Raw genomic sequence first — 13,570 nt, forward strand, 5'->3', positions numbered from 1 at the left:
GTGACTTCCAAGCTGAATCTGTAGATTTTTTTCAGGTTTGATTACTCTTCTAAAAGAATTTACTAAATTATTTATTGAAAATAAAGCACTCCTAATGTCGTCCTCCCTTTAATTCCCACAGTAGCAGTTTTTTGTGAATATCAGTAAGGAGCTTAAGGTTGATTTCCCCCCAGAATATTTTGTATAAGCACTTTAATTGAAATTGCTGGTATATGCAGTACTGTACTATGTCCTAGGCCCACAATATTATCGTGTTATTGATCTATCATTTGGAAAATACTGATGTTCTGTACTTGGACTCATCGAATCCTAAAATTAGATAGGTTTTCAGACCTGTTATGATCTATATTCTTTATTTTGTAGCCTAGGAAACCAGAGTCCAGGAAAGATGAGTTGTCCCAAATCATAGTGCTTGGACAACTTGCAAAGCTTCTTCTAATACACATTTCAGGAAAAATTGAACTGTATAAGGCAAGATCTACATTTTTTAGTAATGTCCTTTATAAAGTATGGTTGGCTACGTTTAAAAATTTTGAAGGAGCACTACAAAAAAAAAAATTATCTAACATTCAACCAGATTTCATAGTCCAGTAGATTGTCATTTTCCTGTTAGATTCAGTTTCTTAAACGTTAACGTGGCTAGTAGGTGACATTTTGGAAAAAATAAGATTAGGAAGTTTCATATCATAACTTTGAAGTCACTGCTATTTCTTGCAAGAATTAAGAACTATTAGGGCACAAGTAAAAGGAGTACAATAGCGTGATGAAGTAGAGGAAAGTTTAATACACAGAAATGCGTACCTTAAGGCACTACTAAAAGTGGAAAGCCCTCAGCTTTATAGAAGCATTAATGATTTAAACAGGCAGTTCTAGAGTTAGTCTAAAAAAAAGGTGGGCAAACCTGATTTGCACGGTTGTCAGAAAAGAGCTTGGAAGAAGTTTAATGTGTTTTGAGACAAGTCTGAACAGTCTCTTTGAAAAAACAGCATCCAATAGGCCATTTCAAACTGGAACCAATTCTCTGAGCTTTAGTTGTAGAGTAATGCAAAATCATTGTGACTTGCAGTTTACTGGTGTTAGATATACCACCTCAGCACATCTATAGTTAGTTGCCTTGACTTTGTTGTACTAAATAAGATTGAAATTTTTTACAGAACTCAAATGACTATTATCTCTTTTCAAAATGCTGCAACTGTGTTCCTACAGTCTCTGTATATCTATTTATAGCTTTTCTGAATATCATCTTTTTACATTTTTTGTCTCCCGTACTGAATGTGAACTTGAGGTCATCATTCATCATTGTCTAGCTCTTTTATTCGGCATCTTTGGTTTTAAGTGACAGAAACTCAAAGGAGCATAAGCCAGTAAGAGGAATATACTGGTTCTTATCCACAAACTGGAGAGAGAGAGCAGAACAGGAGTTACCCTCAGTAAAAGTTTAATTGAGAGACTGGGTATCTTTCTTCAGTATGAGCGTGGTATTTAAGGGCATAAATTCTAGAGCCAGACTGCCTAAGTCCCACCTTTGCCACTTACCAGCTTTGTCACTTGGGCAAGTTACATTACCTTTCTTCATTTCAGTTTCTTCATCTATAAAATGAGGATTATAATAATAGTACCTACCTCATGGAGTTTTTGTGAATATTAAATTTTACCACATGTAAAGTACTTAAAAAAAGGCCTTAGACAAAGTGGGAGCTATACAAATGTTCATTATTATTGCATTGCTATTTATCTACTTCTGTAACTCTTAGGGTACTATAAGTTACTCAAGGACAGAGGTCAAGTATTACTCATCTTTGTACCATCTCACCTAGCACAATTTCTAGCACATAGTAGTTCTTCATAGTATGCTTATTGACTAAATGCATTTGATTCTCTCTACCTCCCCATGAGCAACTCAGAAATTATCTTTCCTATTTTAGAAATGAGCACCCTGAGGCTCGGGAATAGCTTGTCAAACATGATGCAGCTAAAGAGTAGTAGATCCAAATAAGAAATCAGGTATGCTGACTACTAGTTTACTGGCCTCTCCCTTATCCCAGGTATGGAAATAGGTTTTCTCTCTCCTGTCAACTCTGGTTGGTTGGTAGTCATTGCCTGCAGCACTGTGTTGAGAATTCTGAAGCTACGTTTAACTTTGCAAGAAAGAATCCCCTATTTAATAAGGAGTCACACTGCAAGGCATGGGGTCTTATCAGGGTCTTATCTTGCTATACTGCTCTCATGAGGAACATATTACAAATTGTATTTTTACCTAAAAATGCTATGTATTTTTTCTCATAATTTAGGAAAGTGAATTAGTTCTCAATAATGGGAAGAACCTATATTGTAGAAGAGAGTGTTGGCCAGTATCTTTCAAACGTCAATCTCCAAGGAAAGGATTTTGTCTCTGGTCTTTTAATAGGGCAGGTATGTATCTTTTACTGTCTTTATTGATAAAAACAAATTACCTGTTCATTAAAGTTAAAATATGCTATTTAACAATAAACTCAAGATGAGGGGATGGAGGGATGGAATGTAGAAGTAGTAAATTTAAAATGGATTTTTGAGGGAAAATGTGGAGAAGTCAGGCAAACCCAGCTCAGGTTTGCCCAAGTCAGAACACATTCCCTTTTGACCATGTAAAAGTAGTTTATAATGTGGAAACTCCAAAATTAGAATTTTTCTAACCAGATTATTTATATTTTGTTGTCTTTCCAAAGTGTTTTGTACTCCTTTCTAGTCTTTATTAATTCCTGGTTGTCCAATTCTTTACAAAAGTACCTCTTGACAATTTTATTCCCATTCTAGTTTGTCTTATCTCAGACATGTAGGAACAGTGGTCATATATTTTGTTACATATTTTGGTGCCCATCTTATCGAATTTTTTTTTTAACAATGATTCAATGGAGAGGAAGGGGAAGGGAGAAATTTGGAAATTAAACAAATTCTGTTTTCCTCTTAGAGTTAAGCCTGAAAAATTAACACAAAATGGAACGGAGATTTGGGCAGTTACTTTAGAAAGCGTAAGCACCCACTTCCTTTGAAGGAAGAATGTGTTAATCAGCAGGGAGGACTGATCACCAGTACAAAGCAACAAAAAAAAAGGAGAGTTGCACAGACAAACCAGCTATGTCTGTCTAAACCTATTTAGTGGAGAATGCACTGTGGCCCAAGGACTTGATTTAGAGGCCTAGTAGGAAATAAAGCTCTATTTGACAATTTCTTTCTGGATATTTTATCATGATGCCTAGAATCTTCAAATTCTATAATTAACCTTCCTTTTTCTAATTTTACCCATGTTCCCAGTCTACTTTTCTCTTATAATTTGATGCCCTATGTTACCTACTTATAAGTAACACGCTGTTCAGAGGGCTCGTGTGTTCATGCTCCATCATGATATTCTAGTTGTCAGCATCATTCCAAATGAGCTTTGTAATATCAATCTAGCCCTGAAAGACAGGTTCATTCTCAGAGTTTTCACAAATCCGATTTGTTAACTTGTGAGACGAAGGGCAGACCCTGCACTGTTCACCCACGTTGTACTACCCCATGAGGCCTCTCATTAGATAGCCAGACCTTGGCAACAATTTTAACTTCTTTTTGATTCAGGTTACTTAACATCTAATATGGGGCTTTTTTTTTTTTTTTGGCTAGGAAATTTTTATTTAAAGTTTTTTACTTCCCTTTATTTTAAAAATTTAAGGGAAAAAGGGTCTTAGAAAAAAGATATGATCAGTAAAGATAAAAGGTCAGGAAGAAATACTCTCTTCCAAACTTCCCGTACTGCACATAGGCTGTTTCTAGAGCTCAGTGAAACCACCCTCTTACAAATAAGTCTCCCACAATTTAGGACCTTCCTTCCAGTCTTTCTTCATGTTGCCTTTTCAGTCCTTTCAGTATTCTTCATGTTCCTTCTTCCTCTTTATTCCAGGGTTCATCACTTTTCTCTCCTTCTCCTCAAGCTTGCATGTTTCCTACTCCCAGAGTCAGTTTCTTTTTCTTTTCAAAGTCGTAAATTTTATAAAAAGGAAGAGCTTTCTTAATGAGCACCTACCTTTTCCTGTTTGCCTTTGAAATGTAACTTTCTGAAAATAACTTTTGTAGAAATAATTTCTCTTCCTTTATTTTCTATTCCAGGATGACACTAATGATGGGAATTTCAGGTTATGTATGAGTATGACACCATGCTAGCATGTATTATCAGCCTCATTTTCACTCTTTCTTTATAGGAAACTTTCATTGTAATGAGACTGAGCTATTAAATGTGCCCTAAATTTATCTTTAGGTTTCCCACTTTTGGTTACCATTTAACTGCTGTTAAAACGGAGAAACATAAATCTGTTATCACTTCAATTATGTGTCCCACATCCCCTTTGTTTTTCTGTGCACACATATGTGCAAGTTCCTCACTATTATTGTATCCATGAATTAAGTGCATCCATGTAAGATGCACAAGGTCATTTGTTGCTTTATTTTACTGAGTTTTTACATTTGCTGAACCATTCAATCTGTTCAAGTTATGTAGGACACAAATACAATAATTAGAAAATTGGCCAAGCGTATTATCTTGTAGTTTGAATGCAGTTTATTTACTCATCCAGTAAGCCATTTTTAAGGACCACTATGTGATTCACATTCAGGATGCCCAATTAAATAAGGACCTGATATTAAATATATTAAAAGGTAAATAACATGTGAGGGAAACATTGTAAGGCTATCCGTGAAAAATTGGTTTCCCCATAGATTTCATTATAATACAGTCATGTGCTGTGTAATGACGTTTCGGTCAATGATGGACAGCATACACAAGGGTGGTCCCATAAAGTTAGTACCATATAACCTGGACATCCAGTAGCCTATACCATCTAGGTTTGTGTAAGTACACTCTATGATGTTTGTACAACAATGCAATCACCTCATAACACATTTCTCAGAATATGTCCTCATTGTTAAATGATGCTTGACTGTGTACGTATTAACAATTTAAGCTGCCAGAAACATTCAGTTTTTGCGTGTTATAAGAACTTTACATTCCTCAATCAGATATCACTCTAAGAAACTTTTCTTTTTTTTTTTTTGTTTTATTTCCCAACCCCCCCCAGTACATAGTTGTATATCTTAGTTGTGGGTCCTTCTAGCTGTGGGATGTGGGATGCCACCTCAACGTGGCCTGACGAGCGGTGCCATGTCCGCACCCAGGATCCGAACCCTGGGCTGCCGCAGCAGAGTGCACGAATTTAACCACTCGGCCATGGAGCCGGCCCCTAATAAACTTTTCTAATTTGTTTTTAAGTGTTCTTCACAAAAGGATTATGTGATTCTTGCCGCTAGAACACCACCCAACGAGGAACAAAATGAGAACCTCAAACATCCTAAAGCTAAGTTGGATAACTTGGATGAAGAATGGGCCACAGTACATGCCAACCAGGTCATCATATTTGTCTCTTCATATGGTTAAGTTTGTGTTCATTAACAAAATAAAAGCACTTGATCCTCAGGTTACTAGACTAGGATTTCAGAGTACCCATTCTTAAGTTTTCAAAACTTGCATAGTATATCAGAAATAGAAGTATTTTCTGCTTTGTTGCATCCATGATTATATTTTTTATTTGTTGATTACTTGTGTCTAATTTTTAAAGTGCATTTTCTTGTTTGAAGTTATGTAAACTGCCCAAGATTACATATTAAGTGGTGGAACTGAGATTTGAACCCCGGCAGTCTGACTTGAAAGCTTCTGATATTTTGTGCTATACTTTTCCATTGTTAACCTTTGGCCATTGTATTTTTTAACCTATCTCCTGTTATTGGTCATTCAGCTTATTTCCAATTTTTTTTACCTTAAAATAATACTAGTTATTGATAATACAGTTGCGTATCAGATTGTTGATGATTTAATCTAGGTACCAAGGGAATAAAATGATGATTAAATTTTTTTAAATGTCCTCAGAATTTATATTTTAACCAAAGTGGAAGACATTATTACCAAAACCAATTATAAGAGAAGTGAAATAAAAGTAGAAAAGTGCTATAGGAATATAGAGTGGAGATTGGTTAAATATCTGCCAATGGCTGAATTCACACAGCTTCACAGAAGGCCCTGAACTTGAAAGATGAATAGGACTTTGTCAGTAGAAGTCAGGGAACACACTGAGTGCACAAAGGACAGTATGGATAAACGACATGAAAGTTAAAGGTATGTTAGGAGGATAGCAAGCAGCTGGGTATAATTGAGACACAGGGTATGTAAAAGAATGATTCGGACATAAGACTGTCGGGGGCCAGTTTATGGATGATTTTGGAGTGCAGTCTTAAGAAGTGAAGAATTTGCTTGGTAGACAGTGGCTCGATGGTAGACCTTCAGAGCTTCCTATTTTTGAGAAGGAGTTAATATAATTGACCTGCCAATAACTTAGAAAATGATTTCAAAGTCTTGGCACAGTGTAAATGGAGAGTAGAGAGACTGGAGATGGAACAGAGAACACAGTTACAGTAGTAGTTCAAAAAAAGGTCATATGAGCCTGAACTAGACTCTAAACTTCGTGAGGACAGGGGTCATGTCTGTTTGCTTTGTGGCTGTATCCTCAGTTCCAAGCATAGTGTTTCCATGGTATATAGGCGAACTCCAAAATCCTGGATAAATGAATGCATGAATAAACAAACTAATGCAGTGGGCTAAAAATTCATTGCCAGAACATTTTAGAGAAGGAGCTAGTATAATGATTTAGTGACCAAGTAGATTGGGAGTGAATAGATTATGAGGGACTAGCTAAAGATTATTGAGATTTTTTTAGCCTGGGTATCTAGGAAGATGGTGTTGCCATTACACAAGGAGGAAACAGATTTGGGGCTGGCTGAGAGGGAACGATGAGTAAATTCACTTAAAAAATAGTTATTAAATGGAATATATAATCTAATAAAGAATGTTAAAGTAAGGTAAAAGTAGAATTATTTCCATCTCCAGTCAACTTTAAACCTTTTAAACACACACACGTTTACTGTTGTCTGTGTATGTGTTTGTGATGGGAGGGTGGTATGTAGTTATAAAAAAAAAAAATCCAGGAAATATTTAATACCATCTTCTAATGAAAATATTAAATATTTTAAACTTAATTTCCCAATGGTTTGTAAATAACTTTCTACTCAAATTTTGCTTTTGGTCTCTTATAAAATTATATACAGTCATGCATCACTTAATGATGGAGATGTGTTCTGAGAAATGCATCCTTGGCGATTTCGTCATTGTGCAAGCGTCATAGAGCGTATTTACACAAACCTTGATGGTATAGCCTTCTACATACCTAGGTTGTATGGTGCTAATATTATGGGATTGCTGTTGTATATGCGGCACTTGACTATATATATACACACACACATATATGTATATAGAAAGAGTGATGTGTATTTTGTGTATATATGAATATATATGTATACACAAACGTGAATTTATTTATATAGCAAAATAGATTAACCTTTTTGCTTCTGGAAGGAAACAGTTGGTTAATTTTACGTGTTGGTGATTTTGAAGAGATACATAGGTTCCCCGTGCTAAATATGAAAACTTTATTCTTTATTTATATGTCCAGCTTGTGTCACTATAGTAAATAAAATGTATGAAGTCAGAGGGAACCATCAGCAGATACAATGTAAATATATTAGGGCTTAGACTGTGGTATCCAATTTTCTGAAGACTTAACTTTGTGATCACTTTACATATGCATCAAGTACACAAAAGATAACCAAAGCACTCAGACCTCAGAGTATAGGTGGCAGAAAGAAATCCTTGTGGTATTAAGAACTAGCCACAAGCATGTGAAGAGAAATAACAGCTATTGTGGAGGACAAACTGGTAGTATGTATCAAAAAACCTTAAAAATAGGCATGACTTCTTAATCTAGTAATCCGCTTCAAGAGATTTATCCTAAGCAAATAATCCTGTGAACATAGAAAGACTTGCTAGGATTTTTAACCAATATTATTTTAAAGTAAGGAAAAATTGGAAATAACATAAATGCCCACTATCAATAAAGAGGTTTAAAAAATTGAGGTAAGCGTAAACAATAGGAAACAGTGGATTTTCAGGTTGGACTCCTTCTGTTCAAATCCCAGGCTCTCGTATTGTGCTGAATGTTACAGAAATACAAGGGTAGGTGAGAATCACTTCTTCCCTGAAGAATCTCCCAGACCTGCTAGTAGGCTACGCAGATAACTGTAATACAGGCTCATGTGATAAGCTTCGTGGGAAAACTACACCGAAGTCCTGTGGGAGTTCAGAGATCAGAGGATTGGGGAAGGCAGCTTCCTCAAGCTGACTTTGAAGTATTCAAGAGTTCTGACATGTAGAAGTATAAGACAAAGTCAATTTAGGCTGAGGGAGCAGCTCGAGTAAAGGTATTGAGTTAGAAAGCCTAGACATACGGATGAAGAACAGTGAGAAGTTTTTGATTGATACTTGAATATTTCAGGGAAAGAAATATCAAATAAGTATCTGAATACCAGATTAGCCAGATTTTGGAGTCTGAAATAACAGTCTACGATAAAATTTGCATTTTATTTAGCTGATAGTGGAAACTATTAAAAAATTTTTAGAAGATATTTTAGTCTTTGATCTCATGAGAAAGGGATTTGTTTATTGGTATAGCTAAAGTGTATCATTATTAAATGGCTTTATTTATAAAGTAGTTTTAAGGTAAAATGTTAAGGACACGCTGGGAAGATTGTGTACATAGTGACACCCCATTCATCTTGTTTATCATCCATTTCCCAGTGTTTTAACCAGTGTTTCAAAGCCCCTACCTCAATTCTGTGCAGATAGTCAGTGCTCAGTAGGTATTTGCTCGTTTAATATTTAGCCTCTCAGACACACAGGATTGCATGTAATGCCAAATGCTTATGTTAGCTAATACTGTACTTCTATTTTAGGTATCCAGAATGCTACCAGGGGGTCTTTTAGTTCTTGGAGTGTTTATCATCACAACTTTAGAAATGGCAAATGATTTTCAAAATGCCCTGCGTAGGGTAAGTCTGAAATATCAAAAATTCTTAATATGATCAAAATTACGTCTTATTTTAATTGATTATATGTGTATACAATGATCCTAGGTATATTTAGATTTAACGTTCCATAATTCTTTATGCTGGGATTATATTGAGACAGCTTTTTCTACCGTGTTGCTTGGTATCTTAAGTGTAAAAAATGTCAATATCTATATTTTCAATCAAAGGTACATATTTTAAAATAATCTTTGTTTTAAAGATAATTTTTTACTATTGTGACACAAGTTGTGATGGTTTAACAGTTGTTCTTGTGCTATCACAGTATTCTGCCAGACCTTCCATTTAGTTCCAAGTGATTGTTATAATGTGAAATTAATAGGTTTTGGGATTCTTCACCTGTTCAATTCTCTCAGGATCCTGAGAATAAAACATACAGTAATAACAATCAGATACTTACTCTTTATTCTTGGACAGAGTGTCTGTCATGAATCCCCAGCTTTTTGTTTTATTCCTACATCAGCAAATTGGGTAACGTAGCCTAGAAGTAGTAGGAAGGGCCGCAAGCTCTTTCCCCTTAAGCCCAAACCCAAAGCAAACTGTGCACCCAGCTGTCATCGCTTTTAGTATTCAGGGTCCAAGAGAAGCTTCAGAAAATTATTTACCGCCCCAGGAGGGGCATATCCCATAATCTTGGAAAGTACAAAACCCCACAGAATTCCAGAAAACTTTCTGGTAAAAAAGTGTGTAGAGAAGAATCCCAGATGCTACAGATACTTCCAGTGTTGTAACCTTCTTTCCTATCAGATGTCCCACCCTAAAACCTTTGGTATTTGTACCTAAGGGAGTAAGAGAAGAAAATGAAGATATTCCTCTCCCTTGGCAAGTTATTCAACCTTCTGCCATTTTTTTCATTTTAAATAAATGTATTTTTTACAGTTGTTCATCCTCTTTGGCATTTTGCAATCTGATCGAAATCTATGTGTTGCAATGACATTGTGCATCCGTTTGTGGCTGGCGCTGGATTGAATGAGGTGAATGTAGGCTCAGTGCTAGACACAGTCACGTCTTCCTTTCTTTTGCTTTTGTGTCTCTTTTGTTCCTAAGAAGCATATAAGACTTCAGAAAGGCTGTATTTCAGAAATTATTGAGGTTCAATTATCTAACTTTGTTTCTATTGGCCTGCATTGAAGGACACTGTAAGAAATAACCTTATAAAACTTGTCAATGTCTTCTGTAAGGTCATTGTTAAGAACTTTGTTCATTATGTTACATAATACCATCTTTGAAGAAATTTCTTTTGATATTATAATCAAGAAAGTTGTGCCTCTGATCAGTTTTTTGTTTTCAACTTATGGACCATGTGAATTAGGTAACTAATTAGGTTTCCCTGTGCACATTATTGTTAGAAAGCTTAGAGCAAAATTTATGACCCTGCTCCCTATCTCAAATATGCATTTTTATAATTCTTATTTCTGGAATAAATTTTTGCCACTATTTCTGATTTTTTTCACTTTTAGTTTATGTTATTACTATATTTTTTGTGTCCTTATATGTTGCCTTAAATCTTTTGTGACATTTAAGTAAGAAATGCTGAATAGATGAGGTACTCCATTTTTATAGGTTAAAATTTATGTCGTTTCTCATTCTAATTAAAATGAAGTCTTTATTCAGTACTTCACCTAAATGTTAGTTGTCCAAAATTAGTTTTTCATGTCCACTTGGTCATTAATGACAATGAATTATGTTTTTCTATTTAAAACCAAATTTTTATGTATCCCTAAAAATAGAATCCAAATGGTTAATGATCAGTTGCACTTTTAAAGAAAAGAAAATTTAATGACAGAATCATGAGATTTTAAAGCTAGGTGGGAGCTTAGGGACATTATAATTGTCTTTTTCTGCACTCAACTCTCCTTCTTTCATTTTGTATTCAATTGATGTGTGTTTTTCTCTCTTTCAGCTAGTATTTGCTGTGGAAAAATCTATGAATAAAAAGAGACTGTGGAATTTCACAGAGGAGGAGGTCTCAGAACGAGTGACACTTCACATTTGCTCTTCGACAAAAAAGTATCTTTTATTTAGGTGTTTAAAAGTCTAGGGTACCAAAATAATGTTCCTGCAAGGTTTTTTCCCAAACATTTGTTTAAGTCATCGTTTAAAAAGGCATAGTTTGTAAGTTTTTCTGCAAATACATAATTAGGAATGCCAATAATAGTAATAGTAGTAATGGTTGTTAATCATGTCTCAAGGTTGTAAAGAGTTTGAGAGAGGTGGCAAGGAAGGGGATTCTGAGCTCTTTACCAGCTGTCTACCCCCATGTTGAAGTACATTGAAGCACAATAGGTCCCCTGCAGAGAGGTAGATGACAGCTTAGGCAAAGTAACGCTTTCATTATGTTAAATTTCCACCTGTAATTCCTATAGATAAAACGTTAAGTTCAAAGCACAGGTGCGCTGAGCAGTACAGTATTAGGACATCCAAAACATTTTGCATTTCAGTCCAAGATCAAGTGACACTAAGTCAGTTATGGGGCCTCCGTAGCTTCTTTTCATCTGCATCTTGCCAGGGCAAGGTACCTCCCAATTAAGAGGCAGCCTCCCCAGGGGAGCAAAGCAATGCAAGAGCCCAGTATGTTAGGACTGGCAAAAGACAGAATTCAAAAAGTGATCATTCGTGTAGAAGCTGGGCTTGTAGCTCTTTTGCTACGTAACTAGAAAGTTTCATGTACAGGTCCTTTGACCCAGTAAACATTCTCAGGTTTGACTCCATCCAAAACAGCACTTCTGTTTGTTATAGGGGGTGTGTATTTGAGGAAAATTTTGCAAGTGCCTCCATTCTATTCATTGTGATTAGCAGTATTTATAAGCAGTAGGAAATAGTTTAAAGCACCACAAGTACTATAGTCAGAGCAATTTGTATGTATATATTTGTACAAACATACATATATGTGGATATATCTTATGTGTATAAAGTGGTATGATTTTGTAAAAACTCTTGGACGCATGCACTTTATTTTTTGATGGTTTGTTTTCTTTTGATTATCAAGAATTACTTCTCTTTTTTGGTCATTTTTATCCTTAATTAGTAAAGAATATTTTGTCGAACATACGATATCCATGATCCAAAGGTAAGAAAAATTGCTCTTTAAAGATTTTTCTGTTGCAAACTATTTTTAAAATGATTCAATTCTTTGTTTAGTTTTAATAATTTTCAGTGCTGTCACCTCCTTATTGATGTCCACAACTGCCTGTAGTTTTTTATTTTGAAATATTAATTTCATTACAGGCAAGGAAAATTTATGTTTGTTTTTATTTTTAAGATATTTTTATTAAGCCTCCCCTATCTTGTTTATGTGTTTAGTATTATATTTGAGAGGCTGATGGTAAAAGTGTCTGAGCTTTTGGTAGCTACAGTGCTTAGTATGCAAACTACCTGTGCTCAGCAGAATCTAGACTAAGATTTTGCTGAGGTGTCTAAAAGCAATATGAATGAGAAACTTTGCAGTATTCTGCTAGCAAGGATGGGACAGAAGGGAGAATGTCTGGTGCCTAGTAGTAGCTCAGTGATTATTTGTTCCACATCAGAAGCTTCAAAATTAGTGCTGTTGAAGCTATGGATGAGAACTAGAGGACCAGAAGACTTGTCAGAATTCTAAACATGGAACTATCTGACCCTCTTTCAGCCTACCACTGCGGGAGGGAGTTGCCAAGGTTGCCTGGCATGTACTGAAGAATACTGAAGTTAATGCATGCTTTGTTTCTATTTAGTTCTAACCTCTTGCCATTTGATGAAAGAATTTGGCCAAACATGTTAGATATCAACTTCTATGAATTATTAGGTTGTACATTTTATGATGTTTTATTGATCCATGTATTTTGCGTAAATTACGTATTTTATGTTTTCCTCCCTCCCCCACTGCTAAAGAGTTCAGCAAAACCAGCAGATTGGAAGTATCAAAATGGACTGTCAGCTTCATGGCTTTCTTTAGAGTGTACTGTTCATATTAATATTCACATTCCACTGTCTGCTACTTCTGTCAGCTATACTCTGGAGAAAAATACAAAGGTATCAGGGTAAAATGAATTTTATTTAGTGATTGCTGAATAGATTATCTGCTTTTATTCTGGTTGTTTGTGCCATTCTTTTTTTTTTTTAAGGATTGGCACCAGAGTTAACAACTGTTGCCAATCTTTTTTTTTTAATTCATCTCCCCAAAGCGCCCCAGTACATAGTTGTACATTCTAGTTATAAGTGCTTCTGGTTGTGCTGTGTGGGATGCCACCTCAGCATGGCCTGATGAGCAGTGCCATGTCTGCACCCAGGATCCGAACGGGTGAAACCCTGGGCCACCCAAGCGGAGCTCATGAACTTAATTACTCGGCCACGGTGCCAGTCCCCTGTGCCATTCTTTTTTTAATCCTCAAAAATTGCATTCTAATTATAGTGATATCGTTATGGGTAACTAAGATGCTGGCCCGGTGGTGCAGCAGTTAAGTTCGCACGTTCCGTTTCTCGGCAGCCCAGGGTTCGCTGGTTCGGATCCCGGGTGTGGACATGGCAGTGCTTGGCACGCCATGCTGTGGTAGGCATC

General features: G+C 35.8%; 1 protein-coding gene across 5 annotated transcripts in view; it reads left to right on the plus strand.

The window, feature by feature from the left end:
• ODR4 (odr-4 GPCR localization factor homolog) overlaps nucleotides 1–13,570 on the plus strand; it is a 37,270-nt gene that overhangs the window by 674 nt on the left and 23,026 nt on the right. For 4 of the 5 annotated variants that reach the window (XM_008514080.2, XM_070591164.1, XM_070591163.1 and 1 more), the window contains exons 2-7: nucleotides 2,292–2,412; nucleotides 5,279–5,413; nucleotides 8,905–9,000; nucleotides 10,940–11,046; nucleotides 12,070–12,106; nucleotides 12,904–13,044. In XM_008514080.2, coding sequence (XP_008512302.2) covers nucleotides 2,314–2,412; nucleotides 5,279–5,413; nucleotides 8,905–9,000; nucleotides 10,940–11,046; nucleotides 12,070–12,106; nucleotides 12,904–13,044 — 615 coding nt within the window. In that variant the 5' untranslated portion in view covers nucleotides 2,292–2,313. The remainder of the gene's footprint in view (nucleotides 1–2,291; nucleotides 2,413–5,278; nucleotides 5,414–8,904; nucleotides 9,001–10,939; nucleotides 11,047–12,069; nucleotides 12,107–12,903; nucleotides 13,045–13,570) is intronic. The other variant, XM_008514082.2, reaches the window with a different exon arrangement.

The sequence above is a fragment of the Equus przewalskii genome, chromosome 23 (genome assembly GCF_037783145.1).
Source record: "Equus przewalskii isolate Varuska chromosome 23, EquPr2, whole genome shotgun sequence".
NCBI lineage: Eukaryota > Metazoa > Chordata > Mammalia > Perissodactyla > Equidae > Equus > Equus przewalskii.